Source organism: Chelon labrosus (genome assembly GCF_963514085.1).
Source record: "Chelon labrosus genome assembly, chromosome: 23".
Taxonomy (NCBI): domain Eukaryota; kingdom Metazoa; phylum Chordata; class Actinopteri; order Mugiliformes; family Mugilidae; genus Chelon; species Chelon labrosus.
The window spans coordinates 12,268,343-12,280,913 of record NC_140356.1 but is presented as its reverse complement, the minus strand read 5'-3'; the positions used below and the strand labels follow the sequence as shown (position 1 = coordinate 12,280,913).

The following is a 12,571-nucleotide window of genomic DNA, read 5'->3' as shown; positions in this document are numbered from 1 at the left end:
GGGTTTATATTGGCATAGGAAAACGTGAGTTTCAAGAGTCATACACTATGAGTTTTCAGAGTTCCGATAGTCCGTGAAAGCATCTGGCAGGAAGTTAAACCAACTTTTACGGTCCGTTAGCAGAACCAGAGCCGTGTATGGGTGACTTTGTAACTTTGAGGTCCTCAGGTCGTTTTTATAAGAAAACACGTCAAGTAAATATGGTAAAATACGAAGAGCTGCAATGGAAACAGCATTGTGCAAACCCGTACAGCTGTTGTTGCTTTGTAAGTGTAAGTTTAACCAAACTACCACTCGTCTGAATCTGGCGGGTCTCCTCGGGTTTAACTCCCTCCAGGTGTCCTTCATCAGGTGGAGGAACTCGAGGTGAGTTAAGTTTTGTGCAAATTCACACAAAAAAAGTCTTCACATAAAGACAGATAAGTGTTTCTTTGGTCTGAAATATTTAAATTTATCTCCGGTATCTTACTCAGGTTATAAGAAACATTAGCATCTACCAGTTTCAGCTAGATCTGTCAACAAGATGACAAGTAGCGGATTTTATTCATTTATTTTTTTATTGCAATACCTTTTAAAATATTTAAATTAGAGCAGGTTTCCTCTTAGCTGCTCGATAATATTAGATATAGGATAACAATTAATAACGAAACTATTAGTAGTAGCGGACTTTATATGAAGGCATCCGATTTAAATTTTAAAATCTTTAATATTTAATGCTTTTCGAGCACGATAGGACCACACATATCAAAAATAAGCAATTAAATATATTCTAAAAAAATTAATAAATACTTTTATTATTGTTGTTGTTGTTATTTTATGGCTACTGTTGTCGTTATTTCTTATTGGTAATTCTTGAGGCATAAAAGTAATTAAGGCAGAACTGTGGTGATTAGCCCTGTTGGAAAAGTGGCGGATTTTATTTGAAGGCATCAAATTTCAGTATATTTTTAATTATTTAATATGCAACGTGTTTCCTGTTTGGCACAATGACATAAGACTAGATATATAAATTAATAAATAAAAAAATATACTACTGTTATTATTATTATTATTGTCCTTGTTGCTTTAGTGTGTGTTTTTTTTAATTTTTTTTTTTTATTGGTAATTGTATTTATTTAAATATATTTTTTGATATATTGAAGGGAAACAGTAGATTTTTTTTAAATATTTTTTTTTATAATTTTTTTTGTTTTGTTTTTTTAATTTTAGTTTTTAGTTTTAAGAATAAATCCAAGGTAAAGTAGTGTAGTTTCCCCTCGGTCCTTTTTGTAGTTATTTATAAAACCGCCCCCAGTCCTAGAGAGTCGCGCGGTCACGTGATCAGAGTGTATTTGAACCGACGTCAGAGAAACCGAGCTGGTACCGACTACAATGATCCTCGGCCGTCCTCCTCCTCCTGCAGCTCCTCCTGCTGCTGCTGTTGCATGGTAATAAAAAAAAAAAAACTCCGCATATTACCCCAGAGAAAGTCATCCTACCAACAGCTTCCACCGCCGCCCTCAAGTTTCCTGCCGCCGGTCGCTACAAGATATGCTGCAGTAATTCTCGCCGTAGCAGTGGAAACGCTCTCCCAGCTCCTCACAATGAGTCCAGGCTCGCATTAAATCAGGGTTAAAGCCAGCGTCAGTGCAGCAAACATGTCTCCTCGCTGAGAAAACCAACCGGTGGTGGTCTGTTGCGTTCAAGTTCTCAGGTAATGTTTTTCTCGGGCCTGTGGTGGAATTTCTATTTAATCTGCTGTCGCCATTATTTTCCTCACATTTCATTGTGTATATATAGATTTTTATAAATGCACTCTCGTGTTTGTTGTTGTTGTTGCTTTCTTCCCTGTGCGTGTCAGAGTGTGTTCACATACTTCAAACAGGAAATAGCTGAACGCCTCCCTCCTAGTTAAGACTCTTGTTTATCATCTGGTTTGGCAGTCAAGTGTTGCAGGGACCAGACTAGCTCATGTTCAGACTTGTGTGTGTGTGTGTGTGTGTGACACTGATTACATATATAGTCTTTAAGTGCAAATGTGATTATCAGTTCTCCCTCCCTGTCTGCAAACTTAGTATTGGATAATATTTAACCAGGCATCAAATGAAAGCGTCTAAAACTTGTGTTGTTTATATGACCACATCAGGCACGCTGGCTTGCTGGCTTGCAGGCTGGCTGGCTGGCTACACAGATCTTTGTTTTGGTTGTTGCCCACAGAGCTCCATTGTTACCCCAGTGTCTGTGTTTAAAGTCCATTCATGAAGCTGAGTGCATCATCAGCACGACATGGCTTTAATGCACGGAGTTCCCCAGAGAGGACACATGCACCGTTAAGCCTTTGTTGCTGTATATTGTCAGTGCATTATTGTGTGTAGCATAGCATAGCATAGCATAGCATAGCATAGCAGAGCATGCTGTCAATATCATGGCGTGTAGAGATCATCTTAGATCAATAATGTACAGCTGTGAAGGCCACACTTAAGTGCATATCTAAGGCTTTTATGGGCAGGCAGTGGTTGATAAGGGTTTATACTGCACTGTTATTGCTACCCTCCTAATATAGTGTAGGTCTCAGTTGTGACTCATCCCAGAATGGACATGGACCTTCTGAAGTTGTCCTGTGGTGTCTGGGAACAGAAAGTTGTTAGTGAGTGCCTTCGGAGGGAGGGGCCTCTGTGGATCATCTCACAGATACTTTATCAGTTTGGGATCTAGTGATTTTGGAGGCCAGGCTGTTTTTCCTGTTTTCTGAGTTGTTCCTAAACTGTTTTTGTGTGTGCGTCCTGCTGGGGATGGCTGCTGCCATCAAGGAGTGTCATTGCTATGGGGTGGGGGTGCCTGGTCTGGTCTAGGTGGGTGCTACATGTCTAAGCAACATCCACGTGAATGAATGTCAGGTCCAAAAGTTTCCCAGCAGAACACTGAATTGTCACAAGGTGGTCAATATTATTTACTTCTCCTGCCAGTGGTCATAATGAGGTGGCTGATCGGTGTATTTTTAAAGGCAATAATGCAAAACAAAGATTTTTAGGCAACAAAAAGTTACATGTTCAACTTAACGAAATCTTCATTGGCTGCTAGATCAGTTTGGGCTGACATTATAGATAAGTGCATCATGTCTTTTTTTTCTCCTAACCTTAAACTAAAATGTCAGATGTACTTTAATTTCTTGCATCTTTTCCCTACTGAAAGCATTCGCTTCAGTCTCACATCCAGTGCAGTCTGTAAGGATTCAATAGGAAGTAGCTGGAGCAGTTTTGGCTTTTGCATAAGCGCTGGAATAACGTACGAGTTACTGAGTTGAGTCTGAAACTGGCAAACAGAAGTGTTACTACAGCGTGGCTTTATCAGATCTGTTGTCTTTGCTTCTTTCTTTTTGTTTCAGCAGCTACTTCTCAGTTTGTCTTGCACAAGATTAAAAAGGCGTCACGCTCGCCACGCAACTCATAGCTTAATCTTTCCTGCCAGCATTAGATAAAAGTGAAGTTAGAAGTGAAGCGCACGTTGGCACGACTAGCAGGGTACGATCAAAGCTTTCACCGCTGCGTTTAGTGCACCGTGGAGACACTGAAATGTCAGTTGTGATAGTCGTTTCATTTGAATGTGTGTGATTACAATCTCTCTGTCTTGCATGCAAACTGTTACGGTTTAACGTGTTATCATTACGGTAGGAGGGCCTGTGAAAGGAGCCAGGTTAGCAACGCTGTCCTTGTCTGCAACAGCTGCTGGCGCACCTTGAGCAGGGCATGTTATTATTCCAGGCTGCTGCAGACTTCAACAGTCAAACCTAACTGCGAGTGTGTGTGTGTGTTCATGCTAGGTGTGGTGGGGGCGAAGACATGGAGAAGCCATTATCATCAGACAAAGCGGCGCTTGAGGAGAGGAGAGGCCTCGTGGAGGTAATGCATCCTACTCATCTTCTTAAATCAGGTGGCACCAAGATGTAGTAGGTTTAATTATAAGCTGAAGGAAAAGCAGATGCATGTGCAGATCTGCTGTAAGTTTGGATTTGGACGCCTGTGAAAAAGGCTTATTTACTCTGACTGTTGTGGAGTTTATTGACTCCTGATAGCCCTCAGCCAAGTTTACATGTCAGAGGTTTTAGGGAAGTTCTACTGCATATGTTAAAAAAATAAAAATCATAAGGGGACGTCTGCGAGTTTATTATATGCCTGTAGCCTGCCTTTCATTTCAGCTTGAGACACCACCAGCCTAACATACCTGGCGTATTATTATGTGTAATGTAGGCTCCAGAATTTGTCAAGGAAAAATGTGTGCAGTACAATTTTATATCTCTGCTTCTTCTGCATGGATTTTACACATTATAGTTGTGCCCTTTTAAAATGAAATTGGGTGCGGCCAGATCAGGAGGGGCGGTGTAAATATTTGATCATTCGTTCAGTATTAGTGCTTAGTAATCAAATAAAAGCTGGATGTGAGTGTGATAAGATGAACAAAGCTGGAACCAGTGTTCTTCTATTAGCTTCATTCAGTATTGTCAGCAGGGTTCTGTTACATTTCCATCAGATTTGATGCTCCACAGCGAGGAGAACCACTTTGCAAATGTCCACAATGTTCTATTGATGTTTTGAGGATATATAAACACTTCTTATCGCATCATTTTATTTAGCGAAATCAAGATCTAATCTATTATGAGGATGATTTGAATTGGATAGAAGGAACGTAGCCGGTGTTTGAGCTTGTAAACGTATTCCAGGAGGGTGAAGTGCTTAGAGGTGCTGAAGGTGGAGATCCAGATCCCCAGATGACGAGGAAGAGCTCCTCCCGCTCCTCTCGCAAGAGCTTCCGTCTAGACTACCGTCTGGAGGTAAAAATCTCACTTCTTATCTTCCTCACGTCCCCCTACCTTCACTTCCAACTTCACTTCTGTTAACTCATTCCTCAACATGCAACCTTTTCAGTTCCCTTGTTTGTTTGTTTTTTTATCCCTACGCTCAACAAGTTGCTCAAATGTAACAGTTTACTTTACCTGCAGGAGGACGTGACAAAGTCCTGTCGGGACAAACACGGCCGCTGGATGAACCCGTGGCCAACATGGCGGTTCCCTTCATACTCGATGCTGCTGAGGTTCCTGTTGCTGGATAAAAATAATAGCAACATACCAACCAGTAAAGAGGTGGGTAGTCACTGATGGATAGTTTGAAATCAGCTACACGTCTGGGCCGTCATTTAACAACTAGGGAAGTTCCAGTCTCATTTTTTGTGAATATACTAATATGCTGCAGATTAAGAAAGCCTTTTCTTATTGTTCTTGTGTAATCCTAGACCACACGTGCTCAGTGCAGTTGTATTAAGTACAATCCATTTAGCTCTATAGCTCTGCAAAGCAATAATAAAAATAACTGTCTCCAAGTTATACATCAAAGATTTACAGTTTATTAATAATTGATAAGTATATTGGCTCTCATCACAAATCAGATCATCTTTATTATCCATGTTTATACACTGTGTAGTCACATTGATGCATTTAAACAATACGCACACTTGGAAGCAGTTGGGTAGCCGTGAAAGGATAGCTGGGGCTTGTGAGGTTAAGCTGCTTAAAATACCTGCACCCAACATGGGGCTCGAACCCACGACCCTGAGATTAAGGGTCTCATGTTCTACTGACTGAGCAGCATCATCTGTTTAGACCAGGATTATAGTTCAGCCACGTTCTTTAACGTTTAGTTTACATGATGAGTCGTAAAAGAAATCCATTAGATCTGGCTTGGTTAGATGCTTAATGTCTTAGATCATTTTTAAAAATGTCTTGATCCGTCCAGATACCTCTGTCTCTGTACCAGTCTGGACGTCCCTGTTAAATACTGTCATGATGATGATTATTATTGTCAGTAGAAACATTGACCTTTGTCAACTCTCTCACAGTATTTATAGCTCCTACTGAGGACCTTGTGAGGGCTTAACAGGTTCCAAAGGCTGCTTTCACACAGAAGTAGAAAAAAATGTTCAGTCCCTTAGTAATAATTGGAAAGTGCAAAAGTGAAAATGCAGCATGAAACATTCAATAAGTGGTAAAGTATGTAAAAAGTAAAGTAAAAACTAGGAAATGAGATGAAACTTCAAGTTGCACTGAGTCACTGTGAAAAAAGGAGATTAAACCCTGCAGACAGGAACAGAACCGTTTTATCTCTCATGTGCAGAGAGGAGTGAATACGGTTCATTTCTCCCTTTTATATATCCTCCTTCCCTCTGCCTCTTTAGGTCCTGGACAGCGAGCTCCCAGTCATGGAACCGTACTTCGTCCAGAACCCAGACCAGTCAGACTCTGGTCCAGGTCTGAGGGTCACCTGGTTGGGTCACGCCACAGTTCTGGTTGAAATGGACGGACTGAATATTCTGACGGACCCAGTCTTCAGCCAGAGGGCTTCGCCGTTCCAATTCATGGGGCCCAAAAGGTACAGAGGGCCCCCCTGCACCGTGGAACAGGTTTAGTAACTTATTGAGCACCATCACTGTGTCTGACCCAGGATTTGTTCTTTTAGCTGCTTCTTTAACATCTGTTGTTTTTTCTGTTTTGTTTTCAGCTGCCGAGGATTGACGCGGTCACCATCAGCCATTCTCATTTTGATCATCTGGACGCTGGGTCTGTGGCCAGCCTTAACGAACGCTTTGGAGGGGAGCTACGCTGGTACGTGTGGTGGAGCTGACTTGCTGTATCATTTGTTGCTTGTGTTTTCAGTCTTTATACCTTTCATTCAGACTAGGAGTTAGTGTTTAGTGTTCATGGATGTGTTTGTCAGGTTCGTGCCCCTGGGTTTGATGGACTGGCTGGTGAAGATGGGCTGTGAGAACGTGATGGAGCTGGACTGGTGGGAAGAGAACTGTGTACCAGGTCACGACGACGTTACATTCGTCTGCACGCCCGCTCAGCACTGGAGCAAACGTACGGCGCTGGACGACAACAGGGTAAACTATCTGAAGTGTTACAACAAACAAATTGACAGAGGCATTCATTTATTTAATCTGTTTTATTGATAGAGCCACATATCGTAATCGTGCCGTCTTTATTCAGTTAAGAAGTATTTTATTTTGAACCATGTTTCCTCTTCATCCATCCTCCAGTCTTTGTGGGGCAGCTGGTCTGTTTTGGGTCCGGAACATCGATTCTTCTTTGCTGGTGACACCGGCTACTGCTCCTCTTTCCAGGAAATAGGACAACGTTTTGGACCGTTTGACCTTGCAGCCATCCCTATAGGAGCTTACCTGCCCAGGTATTCTCCACACACACACACTTTATTAGGTACACCTGTACGATCTAAAGCGATCCTATACAACTGTTCAGCCTTTAAGTCTACTTAATAGGATGCCTGTATGTTATATTTTAGTAGTAGGCTACATTATCAGAATGGTCTAATAATTCTTTATTTATACCACAGTGAGCAAATCTGTTTTTTCTTATACTGTCCCTCACAACATATCTGAACTCATCAAAAGAGAGAATTTACACATTTTCCCTGTTGACCTTTAAAAGTAGACTCTGGCTGAATGGTTGTAGTGGACTGCAACTGGTTTTACAGGTGTCTCTAATAAAGAGGACACTCAGTCTAAAATACTGACGATCAGAGCTAGTTCTGCATTTTTGAGCTAGGGTTGTATGAGGTGTGTATTATCTGCAGTAGATGGTGACCGACGCAGAAGCCAAGTAATCATCTGATGAGGATGGGATTTTTACCTGATAGGAGACAGAAGCTATTGGTCCTGATTTTGGTTTTAATGTATTAATTCAGATCCATACTAAAAACAGTCATCAAGGCAATGGTAGATCAGAAACTCTGAGGTAAAATCAATCTGAGGAGTCAAGTGGCTTTGAAGAGAGCATACACAACATTAAGACCACTGACAGGAAAAATAAATAACATTGACCATCTTGTGACAATTCAATGTTTTTTGCTGGGAAACTTTTGGACCTGGCATTTGTGTGGATGTTACTTAGACATGTACCACCCATCTAGACCAGACGAGACACCCCATAGCAATGACACTCCTTGATGGCAGCAGCCTGACACGCCAAGAAAAACAGTTTAGGTACAACTTAAAAAAACATGAAGAACAGCACAAGGTGTTGACCTGGCCTCCAAATTCACTAGATCCCGAACTGATCAAGTATCTGTGATGATCCACACAGGCCCCTCCCCTCAACCCATAGGACCCAAAGACCCCCACTAACAACATTCTGTTGCCAGGCACCACAGGACACCCTCAGAAGGTCCATGTCCATTCTCTGATGAATCACAACTGTTTTGGAGGCACAAGGGAGACCTACACAATATTAGGAAAGTGGTCATAATGTTATGCCTAAAAAAATCCAATCTGTTTATTCCCATATATTTTTGAGTGCAGTCAGTCTTTTTTTTTGATGGAGAACCAAAGCCGTTGTATCGATCTACACCAATCAGGCATAACATTATTACCACCTGCCTAATATTATTTATTTCTCCCTTGTGCCTCCAAAACAGTTGTGACTCAGCAGAGAATGGACATGGGCCTTCTGAGGGTGTCCTGTGGTGTCTGGCAACAGAATGTTGTTAGTGGGGGCCGTTGGGTCCTATGGGTTGAGGGGAGGGGCCTCTCTGGGTCATCCCACACATAGTTTGGGATCTAGAGAATTTGGAGGCCAGGTCAACACCTTGTGCTGTTCATGTTTTTTTTAGTTGCATCCTACTGGGGATGACTGCTGCCACCATGGAGTGTCATTGCTATGGGGTGGGGGTGTCTGGTCTGCTCTAGGTGGGTGGTACATGTCTAAGTAACATCCACAGGAATGCCAGGTCCAAAAGTTTCCCAGCAGAACATTGAATTGTCACAAGATGATCAATGTTATTTACTTCTCCTGTCAGTAGTCATAATGTTGTGGCTTCTCTAAACTGAGGGCATACTGACCATGAACAAGCACCTCATACAACCTAAAAAAAAACAGTCTCAAATGCAAAGTACAACAAAGTTATAGTACTGTGTACCTTAAACCTTTTACAAGATGACTGGATTCTTCTTCTTCTTTCTTCTCCAGGGACGTGATGCAGGGGCAGCACGTGGATCCAGAAGAGGCTGTTCAGATTCACCAGGACGTTCAGGCCAAACAGTCTGTGGCCATTCACTGGGGGACATTCGCTCTCGCCCATGAGGTAATAGAAGACAGAAATATATATATATATATATATAGTTAGTTGCACCATGCATGTGCTTTAAATGAATAGGTTAACATTTTGGTAAATGCACACATTTGGTTTATTGCCCTGAGTCGGAGGAGAAGATCAGTCTCATGTTTGATAATCATTAAGATAGATTAAAGATTAGAAACAAACGTAAAATCTAAATAAAACAGTCTTTAAGCTAAGCTAGCTGTCCTTTTGTTCCTGCTACATACTGGATTATCAGACATAGCAGTGGTACTGGTACACATGTAACTCAGGAAGAAAGCTAAGGTAATTACTTTCTGGGCTAGTCTCTGTTCCACCAGCATCATAGCTCTATCACAGTTTCATTTAGCATCTGTTTCTGTAATGTTTTAACAGAAGTAAATTACTTTGTGAGCACAGAAAAAAAATTACACCTCCCACGAGGAATCTAGAAGCTTGAATAATATTTCCCAAGATGTCCAAGCATTTGTTTAACATACATTAACAAGTCCTAAACATTCATGATGGCTATGTTTAAACTCCAGTGTCCACCTCACTGATAGCACAGTCTAAATACAGGAACACCGGGGTATAATGCTTAACACTCAAGAAGACTGCATTAGTTGTAGTTAGGTCTCATTACAGTGGAGCAAAGAGCGACTGTGTGTTACTGCTTTCACAGAGCAACAGTAAAGCCAGAGGGTGTTATAGAAGTAAAACGAGCTCTGACACTCCATTATGCTGTGGTTAAACAAAGGTGTCATTGTGCGTTAAGCTGCATGGCTGTTCTAGCAGCTAACAGTGTGATGCAGCCTCTGACTCTCAACTACATGTGGAAAGTTGGAATCAAGCTCATCCTTGTGCTAAATTCAAACACTTTTTAAACACTCACTTTTCTCTCCTCCTTCCAGTACTACCTGGAGCCGCCGGTTCTTCTCAGGGAGGCCCTGGAGAAGAAAGGACTGAAACCAGAATCTTTCTTCACCTTACATCACGGAGAGTCTCGCCTCATAGCTGCGCGACAAGGAGACGTCTTTGAGTGACGTCTCTGCAGCAGCAGCGGACTGCGGGCCGAGCTGCCTTCACATCTGTAACAAAGTGAAGAACAAGTCTGTTTAGTTGGATGGATTAAATGTTGTCTGCAGCTTTCTGTCAACTGAAAATTAAATGTTCTACAACACTGTTTACATACTAAATGTTTGCCATCACACTCTCATTGGTGAGCAGTACTACCTACAGGAGCTGTGACTCCGCTAGACAATTGGATTTGGTGAAATATGTGATGTTACTACTGTAAGTTAGTCTTAGTTGACTGGGCAGTGTGACATGCAACTGAAGTCAAGAGATTTAGATTAGCAGAATTCAATTTAGTGGTTAGCGACTTGGAAATGAAGAATAATTTTTTTGCAATGATCATAATTAGAACAGCTTCTGTAGCTGTGTGTGTTCATGAAATGATTGGAAACCTTCCAGTGCTGGGGTAAAACAAAAATTATCAGCAAAAAAACCCCAAAACACGGTGAAAATAAATTTATCAGTTTGACCAGAATTGATTTAAGACTTTCTGCCAATCAGAATGAATATAGGAATGACTGCGTGAATCTGGTTATTGTGTACAGGTTTGCGTGCAGGAAACGGTGTGAGGTTGAATGATAAACCTAGAAGCTGGGCATTGACGCAGATGTGGCGTAAAAGACTAACACTTGTAGAAAGTAGTGATATTCAAAGATGGGTGCTAATTAATGCCACATTATAAGGATGTCATTTTTTGAATGTATTATAGCCAACCAAAACCTACAAACTATTTTTGTGTGCTGATAGACAAACTGCTGAAATTGAGCTGGGTTCAACTTCACAAGCTGCAAACATTTGATTGTAATGCTCCAAACCCACAGCACATTTTCACCTCTTAGTCAGGTGTTTGTTTCACGACGGACAATTTTCACTTGTAAAGCCAGAATGTAAAAACGGATAACGGCACAATGTTGAGCTCACTCACTACGGTAACATGTCTATAACTGTGGTTTAATTGTTTAAGTCCCCATTAAATACATTCATAAACAAACATGTGTTTGCTTCTTTTATCAGCAATAGTTGAAGACTCTAAACAATTATTCGTCTCAGTGAAGACTCCCAGCACCATTGTGCTTTTAAATCAATGTTAAAGAACCACCTGTCAGTTTAGTATGTCACTCTGGCGCCACCATGTGGTAGGATCTATAAACGGCAGCCTGATTTAATCAACAAGAAGTAATTGATTTAAATAAAAAGAAAAAAAGAGTAGCATGACCCTTTGCATTATTATTGGTCTGGGGGCAGGACAATCATCCAACTGTCAACTTGAAACAATAATCTGAACAGCCTCTTGTACATCTACAAAAGGACACAACTACAACCTGAATAAGCATAATTGTGTGGTCTTCAAAATAAATAAATAAATAAAATCTTCCTGCATTTTGTATGCCACGCCACATGTGCTGGAAATACTGAAAATGTGGCAAACCACACTGAGGCTGTATCAGTAATATACCTAGTATAAAGAGTCGGTGGCACTGAGTATGTGCCGGGTATATGCGCCACACAGAGCCTGTGTAGACCACATGGGGGCGCCAAAGGCCATATTGACTATGGTGGGGCATACACATACATATCATCTACATGCAGAAGCATACTGATTATGTGCTCAAGCATACTTGAATGTCCTGCTGATGTAGTCAAAGTTAAAGCTGTCAGCCCTTCAGCCTAGCCACGGTCGCCAATCTGAGAATCGATAATCGAATAATCGAAATGTCGATCTAGCCACCCTGTTAGGACCTAGTATATACAGTCAATGGTTAGGACGTGTTATGTTTTTATTATTATTGTTATTTTTACTTCTTTACAAAGTTCAAATTTACAAAATCTAAAGGAATCATGCATTACGTACCACTTTGGTTTCAGTTTTTTTTTATGTTTTAAAAATCTTGGAGTGTAGCAGTAGTATCTTAACTAGGGAAGAGTATGCAACTTAAATGTAAGCTATATAAAAAAAACACAATTTCCAACAAAGTCTGTGGAAAAACAATGTTGGACAGGTGGGCTGGCTGTCAACCAGAGCGGGGTTAAGGTGTTGTGTGTATACCGCCATCTCCTGGCAGGTATAGGACGCTGCCTCTGTGGTTCTAGGGGCTCAAACCTTTTTAAGACTACTCCAATATATATATATTCAAAATATGTGTGGTGAATAAAAATAAATAAAACTGTGTGTACCTGCCTACAATACAGTGTGCTCAAGTTATACTAAAAGCTTACGTTCAACAAGCAAGAAAAACAGGCTGGATCGACATTTCGATTATCAACTCGTCAGACTGGCTAACGGGTCTATAGGCTAACAACAGAAAGGACTAATGCTAACAACATATTCGCTTCGACTACATGAGCAAGACATAAAAGTTATGTCTTAATCTGATAAT

The 12,571-nt window shown here is 41.1% G+C and overlaps 1 protein-coding gene across 2 annotated transcripts; it reads left to right on the top strand.

The window, feature by feature from the left end:
- The first annotated feature begins 208 nt into the window (after nucleotides 1-208).
- On the top strand, nucleotides 209-11,215 carry napepld (N-acyl phosphatidylethanolamine phospholipase D). Of its 2 annotated transcripts, none has more exons than XM_084573935.1 (10): nucleotides 209-366; nucleotides 3,800-3,878; nucleotides 4,697-4,807; nucleotides 4,976-5,116; nucleotides 6,205-6,429; nucleotides 6,528-6,631; nucleotides 6,744-6,909; nucleotides 7,066-7,214; nucleotides 9,011-9,125; nucleotides 10,031-11,215. In XM_084573935.1, exons 1-10 carry the CDS (start codon nucleotides 224-226, stop codon nucleotides 10,160-10,162), a joined length of 1,365 nt encoding a protein of 454 aa, XP_084430061.1. In that variant the 5' UTR covers nucleotides 209-223; the 3' UTR covers nucleotides 10,163-11,215. The 2 variants fall into 2 exon arrangements, with proteins under 2 accessions (XP_084430061.1, XP_084430062.1); XM_084573936.1 differs by lacking the exon at nucleotides 209-366 and adding an exon at nucleotides 1,279-1,693.
- The last annotated feature ends 1,356 nt before the right edge of the window (nucleotides 11,216-12,571 follow it).